The sequence below is a fragment of the Wolffia australiana genome, chromosome 9 (genome assembly GCF_029677425.1).
Source record: "Wolffia australiana isolate 7733 chromosome 9, ASM2967742v1".
Lineage (NCBI taxonomy): Eukaryota > Viridiplantae > Streptophyta > Magnoliopsida > Alismatales > Araceae > Wolffia > Wolffia australiana.
This window is the reverse complement of record NC_135843.1, coordinates 1,765,812-1,788,830: the sequence shown is the minus strand read 5'-3', so window position 1 is coordinate 1,788,830 and position 23,019 is coordinate 1,765,812. Positions and strand designations below refer to the sequence as shown.

The 23,019-nt window shown below is 35.5% G+C and overlaps 1 protein-coding gene across 1 annotated transcript; it reads left to right on the top strand.

The window, feature by feature from the left end:
* The first annotated feature begins 442 nt into the window (after positions 1 to 442).
* Positions 443 to 5,307, top strand: PUR5 (phosphoribosylformylglycinamidine cyclo-ligase, chloroplast / phosphoribosyl-aminoimidazole synthetase / AIR synthase (PUR5)). The gene is made up of 8 exons (XM_078581159.1): positions 443 to 857; positions 1,761 to 1,855; positions 1,926 to 2,027; positions 2,160 to 2,219; positions 2,486 to 2,658; positions 2,736 to 2,847; positions 2,931 to 3,089; positions 4,948 to 5,307. The coding sequence occupies exons 1-8, from the start codon at positions 536 to 538 to the stop codon at positions 5,116 to 5,118; spliced, it is 1,194 nt and encodes a 397-aa protein (XP_078437285.1). The 5' UTR covers positions 443 to 535; the 3' UTR covers positions 5,119 to 5,307.
* Positions 5,308 to 23,019: the final 17,712 nt, after the last annotated feature.

The following is a 23,019-nucleotide window of genomic DNA, read 5'->3' as shown; positions in this document are numbered from 1 at the left end:
CCATCACGGATGGACGACGTGATCCATCACGGATCTGCCCATCACATGTTTCTCCTGTTTCCATCATGTCACCCATCACAGGTATTTCATCACGTCATCCATCACGGATGGATGACGTGATCCCGTTTCATCACGTCATCATTTCGTCACGTCATCCATCACGGATGGACGACGTGATCCATCACGGATCTGCCCATCACATGTTTCTCCTGTTTCCATCATGTCACCCATCACAGGTATTTCGTCACATCATCCATCGCCGTCACAGGGCTAAGAAACGTCATCTTTCACAGATCCATCACCGTGACGAATGACGTGACGGATGACGTGACGGATGACATGGCAGTTCCCTACCACCAAAGAAAATCCCAATCTCCTTTGTTCAGCTACTATTTTAGCCTTTGTACAGCAAGAAATAAAATAAAATAAGATATCTCCTGCTCCCATTTCCTCCATTTTCTCCACCAGAGAGGGCAGCCCAACTCCCTCTCCCCTTCCTCTTCTTCTTCCTCCTTCCCATCTCTCCATCTCCGCCATGAACGGGAGCTTCAACTTGTCCTCTGCACCATCAGAGCAGATCCTCCGACCCTATTTCGCCGTTCGTTCTTCTTCCCAGGCGACGGGGAAGAATGGGTCGACGACGGGATCAAGAGGGCTGCAGAGGATTCTCCGAATTGGGTCTCCTAGAAAGTGCAGAAGCGTTGCTTGTTGCTCATCTTCTGTGGAAGGAGGGGGAGAAGGCCGTGGCTTGACGTACAAGGACGCCGGCGTGGATATTGATGCCGGCACCGAGCTCGTTCGCAGGATTGCGAAGATGGCTCCTGGCATTGGCGGGTTCGGCGGATTGTTTCCCCTCGGTAGTTCCCTTATCCATCTTTTTGATTCTTCCTGAGTGCCTCAGTTGAATGATCATTCTACTCTTTTGATTTTAATCTTGGTATTCGCAAAGGGTGATCGATTGAATTATTAGGAATTGCATAGATTTTGATTATTTTTTTGAAGAGTTCCGAGGATGAGATTTAATGATTATATGCGGTTGTACCCTCCAACTTTCTTCCTAAACCCTAAACCCTAAACCCTAAAACGAGATCCAATTCTCCTAAAATTCATGGAATTATGTTTCGATGTGTAAACTTTGACTGCGATTGATGATGATTTTTTTGAAGAGTCTAGGTGTGTGAGATTGATGGTTTGTTCGAATTATATGCTGTTTTACCCACCAACTTTCTTCCGAAACCCTAAACCCTAATACTAGATCGAATTCTCCTAAAATTCATGGAGTTATGTTTCGATGTGTAAACTTTGACTGCGTTTGATGATGATTTGTTTGAAGAGTCTAGGTGTGTGATATTGATGCTTTGTTGGAATTATATGCGGTTGTACCCACCAACTATCTTCTGAAACCCTAAACCCTATAACCTAAAACAAGATTGAATTCTCCTAAAGTTCATGGAATTATGTTTCGATGTGTAAACTTAAAATGCGGTTTATAATTATTTGTTTGAAGAATGTATGTGTGTGAGGTTGATGATTTGTTGGAATTATACCCAGCTTCTATAGTGAGGATGAATTCTTCTAAGTGCATAGAGCTCTGTCGCTTCAAGTTTGGTGTAACTAAACTTAAGCTGAAATTTTTATTATTTCGAAGAGTTAGGCAAATGAGTTTGATGATTAGTTGCAACAAAACCCTCCAACTTTCATCCTAATCTCTTAAACCCTAAATACTATTCTCATGAACATATTTTCCTTTTATTTATTAGGGGATTCATACCTTGTCGCTGGCACTGATGGCGTGGGAACAAAGCTTAAACTTGCATTCGAAACTGGCATCCATGACACCATTGGCATTGATCTGGTAGCTAGTCTCATTTATTCCACCATTTTTTCTTAGAATTTTATTTTTCTTTATTTTCACTTTTTTGCAGGTTGCCATGAGCGTGAATGATATTGTTACATCTGGCGCAAAGCCCTTATTCTTTCTTGATTACTTTGCAACTAGCCAGCTTGATGTCGATCTCGCGGAGCAGGTAACATAAAAGTAATTCCATGCTTTTCCATTTTGATTTTCCTTCGTCAAGATCAGATTTTGGATTTGTAAATATGATTGAGTGATTTGATTATTACCATGATAAAGAAAAATCATTTTCTGGTACATTCAGGTGATTAAGGGAATTGTTGACGGATGCCAGCAATCTGATTGTGTTCTTCTAGGAGGAGAGGTAATACTGCCTCTAATATTCATGGACTTATCTGATCAGTAATCTAAAATTTTTGACTCATTACTAATTCTATATTGTATTTTGGAGATTCAAACTCTTTGACCTAATTCTTCAAATTATTCTTTGCTGCCCTCCTCAGGGGAGGGATTCCTGTATTTAATGGAAACCTGACCTAAAAGTAAAATGGTGACAATGCCCCTAATGGGCTGATCTGACAGAAATACCCCTACCAATTTTAACCATTACTTTGAATATCTGCATTTCAGACAGCAGAAATGCCGGATTTCTATGCGAAAGGCGAGTATGACCTTAGTGGTTTCGCCGTTGGTATTGTCAAGAAGGATTCAGTCATGGATGGAAAGAACATCAAGGAGGGGGATTCTCTGATTGGCCTCCCTTCAAGCGGTGTTCATTCAAATGGATTCTCATTAGTCAGAAAGTAGTTTTTTAAATCCTCCTTTTCTATTTTAAGAAAAAAATTCAGAATTTTTTTCTCACTCATCAGATTTCTTCCAGAGTTCTAGCTCGGAGTGGTAGTTCCTTGAATGATCAGCTTCCCACAATCAATGGCAATTCAATCACATTAGGTCAAGCACTGATGGCTCCGACAGTCATCTATGTCAAACAGGTAGATTTATATGGAAATAAGATATTTTTTATTTTTGTAGAGATGGTTCTAAAAATAATATTTTTTGGGTGCATTGAAAACAGGTTCTTGAGATTATCAGCAAGGGTGGTGTGAAGGGTATAGCGCATATCACTGGTGGTGGCTTCACTGATAACATACCTAGAGTGTTTCCAGCAGGCCTTGGAGCAAAGATTTATAATGACTCTTGGGATATTCCTACTATCTTCAAATGGATTCAGGAGGTATTTCTTTGGTCCACGATTTCTATGGTTTTCTTGTAATTTTTGCGCTACCAATTCTTTGGTTCTCTAGTTTTGTTTATATTATTTTTGTTAGAAGTAGGGCATTATAGTAATTTCCCTTCTTGGGGTTCTTGTTTTATCCAAAATGAAAGAAATCAACATCAAAGGTGAACTCCTGTGAGGTGATACAATGATGCCTAAGAGTCTAAACTTTCTCCTGCCCTTATCATGGTGGATTCCGATGTTCTGTTGAGAATTGTCGCATGAAGAGCCCCCTCGCTTAATGCAGCTCTTGCTTCTGCATGTTTACCTTTTTAAAAGAATAGTTTCCTGCTCGATGCCTTCTCTCTCCTCCCCATCTGATATTTATACTTTCTGCTTCTAGTCGTCATGTGCTCCTGCATGTGACTGTCTGTATTGTCCTTTAAATCTCTCTGGCGCCAGCTGCTTCTCATTTTTAGTCTTTTCCTCGGTTAAGCTGACCCCATATTGTAACTGGTTCCTACCCCTACATCAGTTGGGAGCTTTTTGGCTTACATGGGTTTGGTTTTAGCTTCTGTAAGACCAAACCCGTTAGAAAGAGGATAATAGCATGGGACATTTAATTGACCAACTTTTTTGTTCTATCACCCCTTTATCTTCTCACATTTCTTTCTCACTCTCTCTCCTACTCTAGGTTCCACCCTCTTTCTTCTTCCATATGGAAGCTTGATAGTGTAAAATGGGATTTAACTTTCATTTAGTGCGGTTCAATCACTTGTTCAAAACGTTAAGCCCTTTCTTTCAGTTGTATTCAAGCGCTCACCAACTGTGCTAAATGCTATTACTCATTGCAAGGGCCCCGCTTTTCATATTTAAGCTGGATGTTGTTCTTTACTACTCCCCTGTGACACCTGCTGGTGCCTTATTCATGGCCCTGGCGTGCAGTGTTTTGCTTCCGGAATTTGAACCTGCTACCAGGCCCTGATACTATGTTGGATTCAAACGATTACCAACAGTGCTAAAAGCTATAACTGATAACAAGGGCGCTACTTTTCATCTTCAAGCAGGATGTTGTTCTTCAACACGTTCAATTCCATTTAGGAACCTAATAGATTTTTTCAAGGATTAGATAGATTTTCATGTCATTCCTTTAAGTTGATTTCATATATGATTTTGTTTTTTTAAATTTATGAAATGAACTGAATTGGCTGGTAGTAGAGTGGTTTTCAATTTGTGAAACGAGAGTGTACTTTTACTTTATAGAAACCTTATGGAATTTTCCTCTTATGATTCATTTCCATGCCAATATTATGGTATTTTAGATGATACCTAATGTTATTATCCTTGTAGAAGGAGGTTATCCCCATTCTTAAAGTTTCTCCTCTTATCCCCAAATTTTATGATTTTGCTCTTTTTACCATTATTTTATTTGTTTCGAGCTAATTTTGAATGTTGGACTTGCGTAATGTTGATTTGTCCCAAGTTTCCTGTGACGTAGTCTGAAATTTATTCCAATTCTTTTATTCCATTACTCATGGAAATATTGAAGGCTGGCCTGGTCTTATGTTAACGTGCGAAAAATCATGTTTATTTCATAATCCATTCTAAATTTTTGGGATTCATCATTCCTTTTATAATTATTTGATTCCGTTCCGAGATAATTTAATGTTGAAATTTCATAAGTATTATCTGACGCAATTTGAAATTTATTTTTCCTTTTAACTTTTTGTTCAGTCGCCCGTACTACTACTAAAAGTTGGGTTGACGAAAACATTTATCTATTTTAAGTCTTATGTGACCTGGTTCAGAATCCATAAACGTGTCATCATTTTCTGTTTGTGGATTAACATTTCTTGTCCTTGTTAATTAATTGCAGACTGGAAATATTGAAGATTCAGAGATGAGAAGAACCTTCAACATGGGAATAGGAATGGTTCTCGTTGTCGACCGTGATGTCGCCCCCAGAATAATCACAGAATCCAGCAAAACCAACCCTGCGTTTCTTATTGGTGAGGTGATAACTGGTGAAGGTGTGATTTTCGCGTGAGATCAAATTATTAACAATTTTGGAGAAGAGCAGGCTTTCCGCAGCGCATTATTATTTGATAAACTTTTCATTTGCAGAAGAAATAATATGGCCTACTATTTCATGTTACTTTTCATCAGGTTGGATAAAAGTTCATTTACAAAAGATGTCATACGTTCTTTTTTTTTGGCAAGCAATTTGTTAGGTGGATCTTATATTGTCGAATGGTCTAACATAACTTACCGAAAGGTGGTCTACATTTATCTACAGTGAGCAAGGTGATAGTTTTAGAGCTGATACCACCACCAACAAGTTATAGATGAATAATTTATTGTGGCTTCTGATATAACTAATGTGGATTGATCTCGTGTGATTTATAATCTTCTCCTGATTCTAGCCAATATAACCTTACATTAATCTAGTACTCCTGATTTGTAATGCATAATCTTGTTCAATGAGACAACTAATTTTACTTTAAATGTGGTCACTGAAAGGGGGGAGTTTCGATGCGATTCTCATTGTATGTAGGGTAAATTTGTCATTTTGGATATCATTTTCTACTCTACTCATATTTCCCTTTAAATGAGGCAGCTCTTTCTTTAGGAGGGCACTCAAGAAATATATTGGAACTAGAAGGTGACATCCACTCTGTCTCTAGTTCCTGGCTGATGTCCGTTCCATCAGTATCTCCCCTCAAGGCAACATCCATTCCACCAACTCTGATTAACTCCACTGAGATATCAGATTTAAGAGGCAAAACTTTCAGTAGGGAAACTCAATTTAATATGAATTAAGTGCAAAGTTGATAAAGACATTGGAGAGGATAGAGAATCCTCAATGCTATAACATTACTTTGGATTTATAGATCTGAAATAAAGCTTTGGAAAAATCTTCTCCTTACCCAATTGTGGATTTTTGCTTTGAAAATTTAAAGCATGGCAGTTGCTTGCACAATTTATGCTGGACGATTATATTACAAGTATAGGAAACAAACTCATTTGTATGAAATATTGAAATTACGGTTTGCTAGATGAAATACTTTTCCTCAAGGTATCTCTGGTATATCGTTTTACCCTATATGCCAAAAATGTCAAACAGGAGTCCAATTGTGAGGATGTTTGAGTTACTGTCTTCTTCTTTAGTTTCTATTGGTTTTACTTCTATCATGGAATAAATTTGATAACTGGGGATGATATTTTTGGAAAGGCCAAGTTTTTAATCCAGGGAAAAATAGTGTGCAAATGTAGTTTGGAAAAAGTACTTACCTATTTATCCAGTGGTTAAGCTTTAGTAGACTCTGTATCTTGTAATGAACAAGAGTTTATCAACAGAGGATAAATAAAACTAATAGTTGATATGAGCACACCATCACCAGAATCAAAGAAAATAAGCTTATCCTAAGTATAGTTGGAACCAACCTTCAACGATCAAATTATATGATACTTATGAGGTGCAGAAGTTCCAGACTTACGATTCCAAAACTTCTTGAAAAAAGAGACCCATTCTCGAAGACATGAATATATGTTGGCTTCTTTTAGTACAAAGCCCCAAGGATCTATCTATCATCAATCTATTTTCCCCTCGGAAGATTTATGTAGAATCATTTAATCTTACTTATGACCCCAATCATAGGTATGCACCTTCTCCATTTTTCAGAATTTAATTATGACTTTAGGCACACTCAATACTAGTCTGAGGAGTTTTCATGAGAAGGAAATCGAAAACAATTTGGACTTGGTGATCCTCTAGTGTTGATGTACACAATGGTGCATTGAGGAAGTAGATAGGCTCACACATATCGTGGACTGATGAAAAAGAATTAGAAAATCATGAAGTCGAGTATTTTAGTTGTCAACTAATATATACGATATCTTGGAGATATGTTTAGAGCTAGTAATACATGTTTGAGATTTTTTGATGTGGATTTCAAATCTTAAATAGGATTTATGAAACAAGTAAGTGTTTAATGGACCATGGGTGAATGACGTGAATGAAGAGACGACTTGTTTTGAAATAAATCGAGTAAATAATGAAATATTTTTAGTAAACGTATATTTGATTCATCAAATAAGGGAATAAAATTAGTGAGATCTTTAGAAACTACCGACTATAGAGATATTTGTCATACCTTTGTTATAGATCATTATACTAATGTAAACACATACTTATTTCATAAGTAAGGAAATGAAATTGCTGAGATATTTAGGAAATACCAAGTATAAAGAATTTTTGTCATACCAATTAAATAGTTTAGCTTGATCCATGGAAAGCAATTATAAGAACTCAAAGATGTGATAATATCACTCTAGATTTACTTTAACTATTTATTGATATTTATCAAGGATTACAAATTAATACAATAATGATATACAAATTTTAAATCGACATAAGTATGGTGCCTTTGTGATCAGCGTAACTAGTTCTACAATAGGTCTAGCCATGCCCTCTATATTGACGATGAATTTTTAATATATATTGAGATTAGTGTTCCACAAGACATGTTAGGCATGGATTCATCCAATACATATAGACCCACTAGTCAATGCTTATGATAAATGGAGATATATAACAGATGCCCATACTTGGGTGTGCCATTGTCATGGAGCTGACCTTGTACATGACAGTGGAGAGATATACTTTCCATAGGCCGTCTCTGAATGGAGTTAGGTAAATTGACAACAACATATGGAATGTTTGTTTGATGATGCATCGTGGTGTTGACAACACTAGATTTAGTGTGCGACAGAGGCCCTAAGCTTCCAGGGGCAGATCCTACCTAGGAGTAAAAATAGTGTGAGTTTGTCAAGTGACTGCATGGGTAGAGAATGTGTCAGCCATTTGGCTCACAATGTCCACACATGAAACCTCACAATGTATCTTTGAGCATGTTCTAGATTCCAGTGATATCAAAGTCAAGGCTTTGCTTAATCAAAGATACACCTCAAACACTCTTGCGGTTCCATGCTAGTAGGGATTTGGAATGTCAAATATGTTTTGAAAGAAATAAGTTGATCAAATCCTTATTTTGAGTATTTTTATTGCTTTCATTATTTTGTTTTAAAGAATGTGGAAGGTATATAAGTTGATTTTTCAGGAAAGTTGAGAAGGCAGCATGAAGAATACGATACATTTTGAAAAGGTCATTGATAATATGATAAATGCATAGTTATTTTCGTACATTTTATATGATTTTGGTATTCTTAATCTCAACTTTATCATGTTATTATCTGAATATTTATGCATCAGCAATAAAGTCCAGTTTGAAGTCAAGGAGTTATATTACTGATAAAAAATTTATAGTTCCACTAGTGCAGAAATTTACAGGAATGAAAAGAGTCAACAATTGATGAGCTAGAGAATTTCTGGGATCTTATTGATTCTGAAAATGGGTTTGAAATGGTCAAATGGTGTTGTGAGCCTTCAAAAGAACAATCAGAGGAAGATGGGCCACGACCTAACCTGCTAATTTGGCTATCAAATACTTTATAAAAGAGGGAAACTGCAATTTACAAGGAAAATCTCTCAACCAATGGGGAAAAAGAGGCAAAATGGCAATGAAATAGAATATAAAATCACAAAGGGGTCTTTTAGTAATTTTCCCTATCTATAAATACTATTTTTCCTTATCATTTTCCATCATTCTGGAAGTTCTATAGCAAGTGGCTGGCCAGCAGGACAAGGTAATATCCATGATCTAGGTTGCTTAACCTTCTTAATGTAAGTCTTCTGAAGTTTGAATTCAATCACACCTCTTGTTTGCATTGAAAAATTCCTGATCCTGGAAAAATATAAGAATCTAGACTTGATCGGAAGCATCGAGGGCTCAAGAGGCATACATTAAGGTTATAGGCACTTAGACCTACATTTTCCAACTATTCTCTATCCAATTCCACTTTTATTCCATCACTTTCTCACTCTAAACACCTGATTTTCCTTATATCTCTCTCAAGAATCATCTATTTTTATCTGTAAGCCTTCCTCCATACCTCTAGGTTGTTCCCCCAAGATTTTGTGAAAAAACTCAACCGTTTTCATCTTCAAATTCCACTCCCAACATCTCCTACACCATTCCTTCTCTTTCTCTCTCTATCTCTTAAGGTAGACAACTTTCTCTCTCTATGATCCGAACCTTTCTTTCTCAAGACCCTACAATATATCTCTACTTCATCTCTTTAAAAAATCACATTAAGACTTCATCGTTTACCCATTCAAATCTTGGATTTCTCCACCACCGCCACTGTTGTGTAGCACGTGAGCGGCAAGCACGCCCTTTCACCTGCCGGTCACGCGCTCCAAGAGTGACGGGCCTGCCAGGCAGAGGGATGTTCCACCTCAGGACGTAGCCAAATGCTGGCTAAGTCCCGAAGCTGGTGAACCACCTTGAAGTGGCCTAGACCGGGCCGAACTTGCTAGAAAAACAAATCTAAATTTTTCTGCCTTTAAAGATTGTAAAACAATTAGGGAGAAATTCTCTAAAAATTAATATAATCAATTTATTTTGTTTTTGATTTTAAAAAAATCTATACAAATAACCAACTATCATATTTATTATTTCGAGTGATTTGTTTGTGAATTTTATTCCAGAAAAATCTACATATATATTTTCTATCTCTAGTACTAATTAAAACTAGGAAAATTATTATAAAATATTTCAGTGTTATTCTTTGCATTTCTTCTTCAAATGAAATCCTAAAAATTATATAAATTAACTTAAAATCCAAAAAATCCAGAAGTTATATTTCTCACTTTTATACTCATTTCTTTCATTTCCTATCTTAAAAAAAATTTTAAATTAAATTTCTGCCCCCATGTGGTCCGACCACTTACTTGCCCTATATTAATTATAGAGTATTTAAGTGGAGATTTTCATAATTATTTTTGGCTAAGTCTAGATTGAAACAACGGCATAAAATCCCCAAATTTGGACTTATCAGTAATTGCAAATTATTTTGGTGTTGTTAAAAAAATTGAATTCATAATCCAAATTCTGATTTAAGAGATGAGATGAATATTTCAATATGAGATAAGGCCCATTTTAAGAAATTAATAATAACATTACTCTATTCAATATCCTAATATATTAGCTAACTAATTTCTCATATTATCGTCCTATTCGTTCTATTCAAAACACAAGCATTAGACCCTTCTCTCAGAAAAATGTCTCAGAGATATATTGATATAATGTTTGAGTTATGAATAAGGAAAATTGGATAATAAATGTAAATTTAGCATGTCATTTATGTTTCAGAAGAGATATAATGCTTTTAAATTAACATATATCCTTGACAATGATTCTACATCTTCTTTTTAAGAGTTCTGCAAACTTATTAGAAGCATGAAATTATAGCTGCCTTCCTTCATCAAGTTTCAATGTTTAAAAAATTATTCTCAACTAAATAATGGAAATATACTTTACTTAACATTACATATGATATTTATTTAAAATTGGAATCCTAATCCTATTATGCATCATTTTATGCATATTTTTTCTTAAAATATGAGATTAAATCCATTTGACTCCTCCAAAGTCAAATTGTTTACTGCTCAGATTTTTCCATGAGTATATGATGCATGAGAATAGGTAGAATACATGAGATGGTCACAATATGAGGACAGAAAGGAAAAAGACACTTCATCAACTTCAGCTTCAACAATATGAAACAGGTTTGCATGGCATTGAATAGATCATTCAGAATCGAAGAGTATCTCTAGTTTAAAAAGTCAAAGTCAGTTTAAAGTTCGTAAATTAAAGAAGTCGGACTGATGAGACAATCCATCGTAAGTATGGCTGGATTAGATCGTACATAAACTTTATGTTCTTCATAATTTGAGATACTTGATAATTCATGAATAAATAGGATTGAATTATTGATCCAATGGAAAAAATTTGGTGGAAAATGGATGTGTTAAATTTAAAGGGGTACTTCTGTAATTTTTGGGATTTGATTTTTACAAAAATAGGATTCCACGTGGCAGACTAGCCACATGGCGTGCGCTGCACACAGGTGGACAAGTTTTGTTTATGCAACACAAGATAGATCTTATGATTGGTGCTGCCAATCGGCATTGTCCAATCACCATTTAATCACATCCCATCCCACAAAATGTGTGGTGCCTCGTGTAACCTTCAATTATGATCAGATGAAGGCAAAGTAATGCATTTATGATACAAACAGGACACATCTCACTTCTTGAAGGTATTGGATCACAATCATGGAAATAAAATGGTCCACATTCCACCTAACTTTGAAGAATGAAAGAATATATAATAGGCACACAAAAGGGGCGATCTTTTCTGTGTGTATATATATCCGCATACACAAACATTCTGTCGCACCCAATCAGGACACAACAGCCAGCACATTAACAAGCACCCAATCACATGGATGAATGACTGTGAATTTTTTGAAATTAAAACCACTATATCTGTTGATCTATGAAGCATTTTGCAATTAGATTTTATGGGCAGATTTATCTATTATCACTGTTTTCATCTATGTAGCACGATCTTGAATTTGGGCACAAAATAATGGATATTATGTAGCCGTCAAGCCGATCACACCACCATGTTTTTTTTTAAGTTCATTAAAGATAACATTTGTTCACTATTATTTTTGTGTGATGTTTATTATAAAGTACACGAATACATGCAATGACCTAGTGAATTATGATGAGATTGTAATATGCTGATCACTACTCTTTAAGCACGTATTCTAAATATTCATATTCTGGATAGTCGAGATGAAGATTGAATTATGTGGACAGATTAACTGATGGTGAAGCCCTCAACGTATCCGCATTTTTTTTTCTAGGTTTAGTTAAGGTTTTATATTTAAATAAACTTTGTACTAGTGGTCTTAAGAGGGGGACCCTTTCCTAATGGGTTCCCCCTCTTGGACCACTCCTTAGGGCCCATTATCCTCCCTACATAACGGAAGGAGAGGGCGCCCGACGGAGTAAGTCCATTCTGAATTTTTGGAAAAGAGAAGAGTCCCGTTCCGTTCCCGTTTTGAGAGAAGAGAGTAAGAGAGTGAAGGGCGGACGGGACGGGGCCGACTTTGGCCGCCCGTCCCGTTCCGCCCTCCCCCGTTCCGTCAGGACAGACCGACGGAACCCTAGGCGGCGGCCGCCGCCGGGGTCCCAGGTCGGTGGAGCGCCGCCCGGATCGCGGAGCCACCGCCCGAGCAGGGGCCGCCGCGGCGCAGGCCGCAGCCGCAGCGGCCGCAACCGCCCGCAGCCGCTGAGCGACCGCAGCCGCCCGCAGCGCCGGGTCGCGCAGCAGCCGCAGCGGCCGCAGCCGCCCGCAGCCGCCTGCAGCCGCCGGAGCGGCCGCAGCAGCCCGCAGCCGCCGGAGCGCCCGCTGAGGCCGCGGCTGCCCGCAGCGGCCGCGGCTGCCCGCAGCGGCCGCGGCTGCCCGCAGCCGCCGGATCGGCCGCGGCAGCGCAGCCGCCGGATCGGCCGGCAGGCCGCAGCCGCCGGATCGGCGCGGCAGGCGCGCGGCCGCAGCCACCGCAGCCGCCGGGCGCCGCAGCAGCCCACAGCACCCGCAGCCGCCCGCAGCGGCCGCAGCGGCCCGCAGCGGCCGGAACCGCGCACACTGCCGCGCACTGGTCAGTCCTCAGCCGTGCCGACTCCGCCCATTGGGCCCAAGCATTATGGGTCAGTGCCTCTATTCCGGTCCAAGGGGCCCACTCGACGAACCGGCTCCCGCATCCCGAGGTGCCACATCCCGCGCCTCAAAGCGCCGTCGCCGCCCTCTGCATCCCCGTGAAGTCCAGCCGCCAGCCGTCGTGCCTCAAACCGCTCTCCGGGAAGCCCACTCGCCATGCAAGCATCTCCAGGATTTCCACTTTGTGAGTTCTCCGACATCACAATTTGTACTTAAAACACAATTACTCACTTTTTCCCAGGATGATCTATATACCAATATTCATCTCTACCTTCTGGAGCTAACTATCATAAGAGAAAAAAAACAGTAAGAAAACTCCCAAGATATTTTAAAATTTTATCCTTGATGACATGGACTTGTCTCAAAGCAGACTGAATGGCCCAATTTCCCATTGTATAGCCAATCTCACATATATGACATCGCTGTGAGCCAATTTCTATTTCTCCAATATTATATTCTCCTTGAATAATATGTATTATTTCGTGAAATAATTTTTATTTAATTACCCATTTCAGCGACATGTCCAACAACAACATCACTGGAGAAATACCTTCTTATCGTGGGGAACTTTTAAGTCTTAAATTCTTGTAAGCATGGGGGATTTGAACTATCCCGGTATCTTGAGCATCCTCAGACATTAAGTATTCACCTTTTTCAGGAACTTGGAAAACAATAATTTGAGTGGGGATATTCCACAATTGCTCCTTGAAAGATCAAAGAATGGCCAACTAGTTTTGAGGTTGGTAATGTGCCATTGTTATTTATTATTAATTTTTTTCTACATGATACAGTTTAGATCAATAAAAAGCAGTGTTAGAACCTATTGAAAGAAATAGCTTCATGATTATTGCTTACTTGAATTTTCTCTATTTTGTACTATAAATATTGTGATTTTCATATCCATCAAAACATAGGAATCATGTTTTAAATTGTCTTGTCTTTGTTAGGATATTTGTATTTTTAAGGAAATAGAAGACAGTTTTTTCTCTGATATTAAAATTTGTTTTAATCTAAGGGCATAATGTTTTCCTCAGAAAATTTTTAAATTTATAAGATTATGAATGACATATGTTGCCTTTTATCAATAATCAGACCATGGCTGATGCTACCAAAAAAGATACAAATCTAGGATTTTCAACTGCATTGTGAGTGTTTTAAACATTATATCTCAACAATTCTATAAAGAATGAGGGATATAAACGGATGCTGGCTCTTTAAATGTAAAGCCACATGCGTCCTCTGACCTATCTTATATTGAAATCCTAGGGTCAACAACAATCCACTTTTGTGTTGTAATGTAACTCTATGTGAGATGACATCAGTAACAAAAAAATCAAGGAAAAAAAGGGTTACTACTCCCATTGCAGTAGCAGCCTCAATCTCTGTTGTACTTGTCTTCGTGGTCCTGCTAACAGTTTGCACTCTGAAGAGAAGAAAGAAAACATGAATTTCAGGAAGGTGTGTCTTAGTAAATTCAGACTATTGCAGTGATGATGTTGAAAGGTTATTATTGGAGTTATGATCAAATTTTAATCATCTTCAGGGATACTTCAAGTTATGAAAGAAAAGAGAAATCCAAAGAGTTTATCAGTGGATGAAGAAAACATGTGTCAGTTTGATAGTCATGTATTTTCATTATCTGACCTGATCACAATTACAAATAATTTTCAACGGAAAATTGGAAAAGGAGGCTTTGGAACTGTCTATCATGGTCAATTAGAAGGTGGAATTCAAGTTGCAGTCAAAGTACTTTCTCAATCTTCACTACTGGGAGTGAAACAATTCAAAGCTGAGGTGAAAGATAAGACCAATTCATTGCCTATTGTTTTTTATCGTATAGTTTATTTATTTATTTTAGTGTCTTCAGTGATATATATTTTGTATTCCAGGCACAATTATTGACTCGGGTGCATCACAATTATTCACTGTGGGGATATTGCAAAGAAAATCTTGCCCTAGTTTATGAATTTGTTCCAAATGGCTCTCTATCCGACCATCTTTCATGTTTGTTACAATAAACTTTTATGTTTTACCCAAAACATTTAACGGACATGGTTGTTTATAAAATGTCAATATCATATAAAAATATCTTTTCAGGTCACTCTTCAGATATAAGTTTATTAAGCTGGGGTTGTCGACTTCGAGTAGCTCTTGAAGCAGCAGAAGGTTAGATTACAAAATACAAGTTCCATCTTCCACCATGAGATAAGGTTTAAAGAATACTATTGAATTAAATTTCAGGCTTTGATTACTTGCACCATGGATGCAAGCCACCCATTATTCACCGCAATGTGAAGGCTTCAAACATCCTCTTGAATGAAAAATATGAGACAAAATTAGCAGATTTTGGGCTGTCACGATCATACCCACAAAATGATGAAAAAACTCACATATCAACAGTTTTAGCTGGCACACCAGGATACATTGACCCAATGTATGTCAAAAAAAGTGATGTTCCTCTTATTTGGATAAAACACTATCCCTCGACTGTTATCTAATCCTGTGTGCATTTTCTTGTGCAGATGCTTCCAAACAAACATAATGAATGAGAAAAGTGATGTCTACAGCTTTGGGATTGTTCTACTTGAACTTATCACTGGGAAGAAACCCATTCCCATGGATGACCAACATGCCCATATAACACATGAGGTGCAAATGTATTTGGAACATGGAGATATTAACAGCATTGTGGACCAAAGAATGCAGGGCCAGTATGACTTAAATTCAGCATGGAAGTTTGTTGACATTGCACTAGCTTGTACATCACTCAACTCAAGTGAGAGGCCAACAATTAATGATGTAGTTGTGCAGTTGAAGGAGTGTCAATTGCATGGAGCATCAAAAGAAATTCTTGTCAGGGATAAATATTCTAGCTCGCCATCATATTCAATAGTACTTGCTGGCCCTTCTGCAAGGTAGAGTTTTTGCTCAACTTTATCATGGCATATTTAATGCTTTAATTTATAGAGTGAGGAAGCTTCATAATTCCATGATGTGAGATATGTCCCAAAAAATACTTTGGTGAATAAAGTTAGTTTTGAGAATACTACTTTGAGTATTAAAAATATTTTTTTTACTAAGAAGTCACAGTAAAATCCAAATTCCTACAATTTTGTAATATAAAACTTGCAGATTTAGATATAGCTCATGTATATCAATATCGATCTTGATTGTATTTCAAATTAATCATTTAACTAAATAAAATGTCATTTCTAAAATTAATCATTTATAAAATGTCATCCACAATCAATACCTGGAGTAATCATGTGGCAAAAATAAGCCATTAGATAAATTTGACATTTTATTTTCAAAACTTCACAGCTAAGTGTGAACTAAAAGAATTTTGAACACTGAATTTCAGAATCGTAGGAACTGAGCACCCACATGACCTTTGAGAAGCAGTATTAGATGTTGTTTATTCAAAAGTATATGATTGGATGCAATCCTATTTTATAAAACAATTTATGATTATTTTGATTAACTATAAAAATCCTACACAAAAACATATGGTAAATTCCTGCATAACAATTATAATATATAATAAAATTTACAAATTAACCGAAAGATGTCAATTTTTTAGATATTTGAGTTAAATTCCTACCAAAATACAAAAAAACTTCCAAGTTTAAGATCCTTAATTAAAGCATTTAAAATTGGAATTAACAATACGATACTATTTGAATGTATATTTTAGGACTTGTTTATTTAAAAATGTAAATAAAATAAAAATAATGAATTAAAAATGACCTAACGTAACACATAGCATGTATTACAAAACTTTTCACCTATTTCCCTCCAAGTTTATTAGTATCGCTTAGTTCGTACTTGTCGATGAGTTAATTGAAATGACAATTGTTGTTTAACGGGATAAGGACTAAGAAACACGAGTGACAATAAGTATTTCTAATCCTCACTCAATATTTTTTTTGACGTCCAGCCAAATGTTGGGATGACTACACCAATGACAAACTTCCCATAATCCAAAAATAAAAGGGAATAGAAAGCTTACAGAGATATTTAAAAAGAACTTAACACACTAAGAATGTTAAAATAATACATTTATATTTCTTAAAGGTTAAAATAAGTCCACTTTGATGTATTAGCTGGTTTAATTAATAAATAAATTTCAAGAGTTCAGTAAACAAATCATTAAGATTCTCTTTTGATGGCATTCAATCTTCTCACATTCAAGGTAGAATATATCACTTTCTTGAAACTTGGATAATCGAAATAAACAGTATTAAACTCTGCCAATTTTCTTAGAAAAATTGGCCAGTCAGAATAAGCTGACATGCCAATTTTTTTCTTGTTACATCACCATTTTTATGTTCCTTCATAACAATAAAACCAAAATATTTGGTGCTGATTGATGTGCATATTTTAATCTTTAGATACTACAGAAACTCTTCAGATGACAATTATATCATTCACTGATTTCCCATATAAACGATGTTAGAAACAATAAGCCATTCATCATGTTTTGATGCCTTGCCCATATGGTGAAAGATTCATTTATATTTGTTAAATTGAATATAAATATCTAATTACTTGAATTTAAAATCATAAGCCTTCGTCTTTGTATTTATATATTCTGCCATAAGAAATGGTTAATGACTGAAATTAAACTGTTTTATCTCCGACATATTTATGTATTATACAATTGAAAGTAGCTTTGTGTTGGCTACCATAGAGATAATCATAATTTAAACAATGATCATTTCATTCCCCGGGATATATGAAAATTATAAAATTCATATTTTAAACTTTATCTATGATTTCTATAATGTACATAACTTCAGGTCAACTCTAGTATTATCAAATGATGGCCATAATAGATATGTTTATTACAACAATATAGTTTTATTACTTTAATTTATCTTCATAAAGCAAACTCTTTTTTAAGCAAAATAAATGTTTATTTTTATTAGATAAATAGTAAAGGCGTTCAATAGAGAAATTAACATACTGTTTATGTGTTTTGAAAATAAATGATTACAACTTATTTCCAAATGTTGAAATGATGAGTTGTAATTATTTAGCTAATATAAATAATTATATATTTGTCCTAGAATCAATATTATTCTACATCTGGGAGAAGGAAAATTGAAATAAGTTTCCATCAATGTCTTTCTCAGTATAACATGAACTTTTCATTTTTGGTATCCTTGTTCAGCCCAATTTTTGAGTGATTTTCTTGGGGAGTATTCACACAAACACGGTTAGGGCACATCATTACCTTGGGGCGGATACCCCCAAACACCCTTAAGGATTAACCTAAGCTGTCTAAAAAAATAATTGTGTCTCCCATTTCCACTACCTAATTTCATAGGGAGAAAATTCCTTTGGTATTTAAAAAATAGAAAACAAATAATATAGGTAGAGAACCTAGTTCACCCCCAACATGGTTCTTTTTTGGATGTTCAGAATAATTTAAATCCATTCGTTTATTTTCTGGGGATTTAGATAAATGTATTTTTTATAAGGAATTTAAATTATATCAAAACCTTAAAGAGGAAAGCTTCAAGGAAAAGACCGAACATTTTTTAGAACTTCTGTTAATTAAATGCTACATATTTTAAAATATTAACATAATGTTTCCAATAAATTTTAAATATTTTGATGATAAACTACCTGAAAAATAGTAAATAAGTTATAAGAATACACTTTTCAAAATTCATGTCTTTGGAAAACAATTTTCAGCTATGTCATGAGTACTTAATGGTCCAATGTTGATATGCATACCATGGTCACTATCTAGCCTAATAAACTTATTGATTGATTAATAGTTTAATTTTTTGAACATAATACTCTGAAGTTACTGCTTCATTCAAACTATATATTACAGAAGTATAAATTTGATGCAATGGGTGGGCCACTCTAATCATCAATTTGGGCCATATCATGAGCATGTTTAACACTAAATACTGAAATAGGATATTGGTGATTATCTTGATGTCCCTCTTATGAACATTCAGAATTTATTCGTTGACTGGAGTTCAAAAGTTTACTAAAATACGTCTATGAATAGACATGGAGTATCATGATATTCAAGGTATTTAGGAAATTATAGACTCTTGAAATGACTACAAAGGAATAAATGAAAATGAAATTTACCATTGGATAAATAAATGCTCTTTTGAAATCTTTGATAAAAATTATCCACATTATAGTACACTTATTTTAGGATAAATAATTATTTCAAAATTTAAAATTATAAATGGATATCAAAACAACATCATCAAACTAGGAATTTAATGTCAGACCATTATTTTCAGATTAATACCTTACATTGAGTGCACCATTTGATAGGTAATATCCATATTTTTCTAGTATTTCAAAAAGGATCTAATTGAACACATATGTTTCTCTTCTTCCCATGTTTTGAAACTTTTGAACTCTTCTTCTTCCCATTTATTGGATTACAATGATTTAACTATGCATCAATTATTATCTTCAAGTGTATTCATAAATATTTTTTAGGTGTTTGACCGGAATGGGATGATTATGACAAAGATAATCAAGCCCCGCCAAAATATAACCTTGATTGTTCAATGGGTTTGCAGCCTCAATCATCAACCAGTGCACCCCATGGACTGTCAACTAATAAGCCCAATCCAAAAGAACCACCATGATAACATTTTTTAGTTTAACTCTAAATAGCACAAGATCAGATGGTTCTGATTTAATTTTTTCTAGTTCAAAAAAAACAATTCAGTTAAATTTTTTGGAATGTTAAAACCTATTTTTTAAAAGAAATGTTTAATCCAATTTAACAAATTTATTAATAATATAATTAAATAATGAAGGCAATGGCATTTATAGAATTTCATTACTGGAATTCTAGAGGATTGTCAAGAGGTAATGTCTTGTTAGGCCTCATTAGGATTGCACATGGGTCCCCAATCCTGTACTAGTCCCACCTCTTTCCGCCTTAGGGGCTATGTTTTTGGTACTTGGAAGGGTATCCCAATTAAAGTCTACAATTTACATTTTGATACTATGGAACAAACCTTGAGTGACCTATAAACTAAGAATCTTATGATTTTGGAATTTAAGTAAGAACTTAATGGGGGAATACAATTGTTTGACTTTACTAATGGGGCATGATGGTGATGTTGGGTTCTGGTGCTTTGATTAGAGTGCTAAAAAACTATTTTATATGCAATGGAAGTGATGATCAATTCTAAATTGATCTCTAAAACACTAGACATCATGTGTACCTTGTGGGTAACTTGTTTCATGATTTACTTGCTCACCTGGAGATTGTGCTGCAGCCATTGATGTATCTGGCCTCTAGCAGTGTCTACGCTATCAAGGTGTTCTTGGATCTCCTTTTCCACTTCTTTGAGTCTTCTTCAAGATCTTGTAGATCTTCACACCATGAAGACACTCTTCTTGGTTAATCGAGAATATGAGAAGTAATAAAGGGGGGTTGCACAGCTCTAGTTGGTTGCCTAAAATGTTTGCCTTTTCTCTATTTATACTTAACTTAAGTTTTTTTGAAAAAAAATCATTAACCAAAAATATATCTACCAATGCCCTTATAGTCTTATGTGTGTGACTCTCTATGTGATGTATCATTCTAGTTAATAAATTTAGTGTCCCAATAATAATTATTAGTTAATCTTATAAATTAACCAAGGAATAATTTAACCCAAGATTGACTTTTTGATTGATAGGTAGATATAGATTGACTTTTTGATTGATAGGTAGATAGATGGACTGATGAAGAAACGCGTGCATACTAGACAGTATAGTAGAAGCAGATTTATAAGTAGATGGATAGATGGATAATCGATAGATAAATACATAAATGTTTATAGACGAACATACAGAGTAGGTGAACCAAAGCATAATCGATAACGATAAACAATCTTCGGCAAGAGACAAAGAAATCAAGAATCAAGGGAGACTGACAATGCTAGTAAATTCTGTACATACCCGCCGTGGAGGGATTCTGCGCCAAGGTCTCTGAAAACAAAAAACCAAGCACCAGTACAACGAGAAACATCGGTCCTAACCGCACCAGCGGAATCTCTTTCATTCTCTCTTTGAATCTCTGTCTCTCCCTCTTGCTGCGTACTCTTGTTTTCTTCTCTAACTTTGGGTATAAATAACCTTGAGCTCTCTTCCCGAAACTGCCGAAGGCTATGTCAACGCCATCACTGGCGAGTACTGGATTAAAAAACTTGGTTCGTAGGAGCTAAAGACTTAGTCAAGACGTTGGGTTTCAATCAACAGAACAGTCTGTTGGGCTATAGCTGCAGGATACCGATGGTTTCGCCCATTGAAGTTGCGTCGTGGGGACGACGTCTTTTAAGACAACCTTATCATTAACGAAACAGGAACGTTGAATTCAATGGATGAAAGGTCTGCTATGGAGATTCTTCCGTAATGATCCTCTTTCTTAAAACAACTTAAACCCCATTTTTATTTATTTTAATGAGCAATCAATGTTTGATACAGGATAAGGAATCTCCTTGTTGTGTTCGCTTAGCTGAAATTTAAGACTTCGCGGTTCGAACGTGGTTTCTTCGGATATAATATTTTCTAACAAGTTTTGAAAAGTTCTTCTGAACATAGAAAAATTTGCTGGAAGAGATCATTTTATATCATGTCTCAGTCAATGTCTCTTCCGACGACAATATGATAGTGTTTTTCGCGGACTATAACGATATTGTGGATGGTGAAAACAATGATAAATATCAGAACTCCAAAGGCCAAACAATATGGTATGTAGGAGAGACGGAAATGAGAGACAGCAGAGGTATCAAATTCAAGTAAGTCACCGTCTCCCAAAAGTCAACACTATCAAATCTGACATAGTTCTAATATTGGAAAAAAATAGATTTAATACCCCTATGTGCCTTGGGGTAGCGAGAAACATATTGATTGCATGTGGTTCATTTTTGTAGTTAGATTATGTATGGCGAGCAACCAATCCAATGCACATAAACACATGAGATTATTAAAGAAAATATTAATATCATGATACTTAAAAAACCAGGTGTAAGAATGTTTCAAGTCCTCCCATTTATCTCCGCATTATAGTAAATGTGTAATTACTAGTTTAAAACAATTATCTCAAGATAATAGTTACAAGTCAAGAATAAAAAAGCTTAAACCTTGCATCCTGAACGGATTGTTCTCTCATGATTTATAAAAAGAATGCAAATGAAGTCAATGAATTAGAACACTTTTAGACAATTTTCTACCTCTTATAAATTGAAATAATTTTTTCAGTAAACTACTATTTTTTATAGTTTTATGGATTATTCTATTCCAACTTTTTTTGTAACTGGGAGCTATTTTTCCTATAATTGTAGCCCACAAAGTAGATGGAAATATTTATATGTTTGATAAAACTTGTGTGCAATGTAAAACATAATTTACCAAAGATATAAAAACTATGAAACAGATTCATTTATTTCACCTGAATGAAAATTTGTTCATCAATAGATGGTGTCCAATAAAATTTAAGGTACACAACCTTACTTCCACCAAATTTTCATTATGCCTTAGGTGAAAAAAATAAGGGTTGGTTATTTTGTATGTATAGTGATATTTTTGATACCTTAATACTTAAGTCATATTATGATTCAACATGTACTTTAGTTTTTATGGTTATCAACTTACCAGATATCAAAAACTTATAAGGATAATCAAAAAATATTTTTTGAATCAGAGACGCCCCCATGGGGAGAATAAAAAGCTATAAAGATGATGGCATATGGCAGTCTTAAAACATGGATCTTTCAGTCGTTATTTTTATTTTGATTGTATAGTGCACTAACTGGATTGACATACATTCGTCAAACTTACTTTACTAAATGCATTACAACCAGGAACAACGGTTTACTTACGCATCAATAATATATATTTGATTAGAAATTAGTAGTAGTTGGATATGTATAGATTCAATTTAACAAAAATAAATAAATGTTTCACCATCTAGTCAAGGCTTCAAATCATGATGAATGACTTGTCATGTCTAACATAATTTATATGGAACGCCAGTCATCAAATTATGTCCATTTGGATAATTGTAAACATAAATCATATCGGAATACTTTATGTAGCCACTAAATAATAGGTTATGCAAATCAAATTAGCATCAAAAAATTTGGTTTTAGTATGTGAAGGAAGATAAGAAATGGTGACATATATAAAAAACCCTTACAGGTCCACATAGTCTTCTTATATAGTTTAGTGTTGTTTACTGAAATGAAATACATTTCAAAACAGTGTTATAA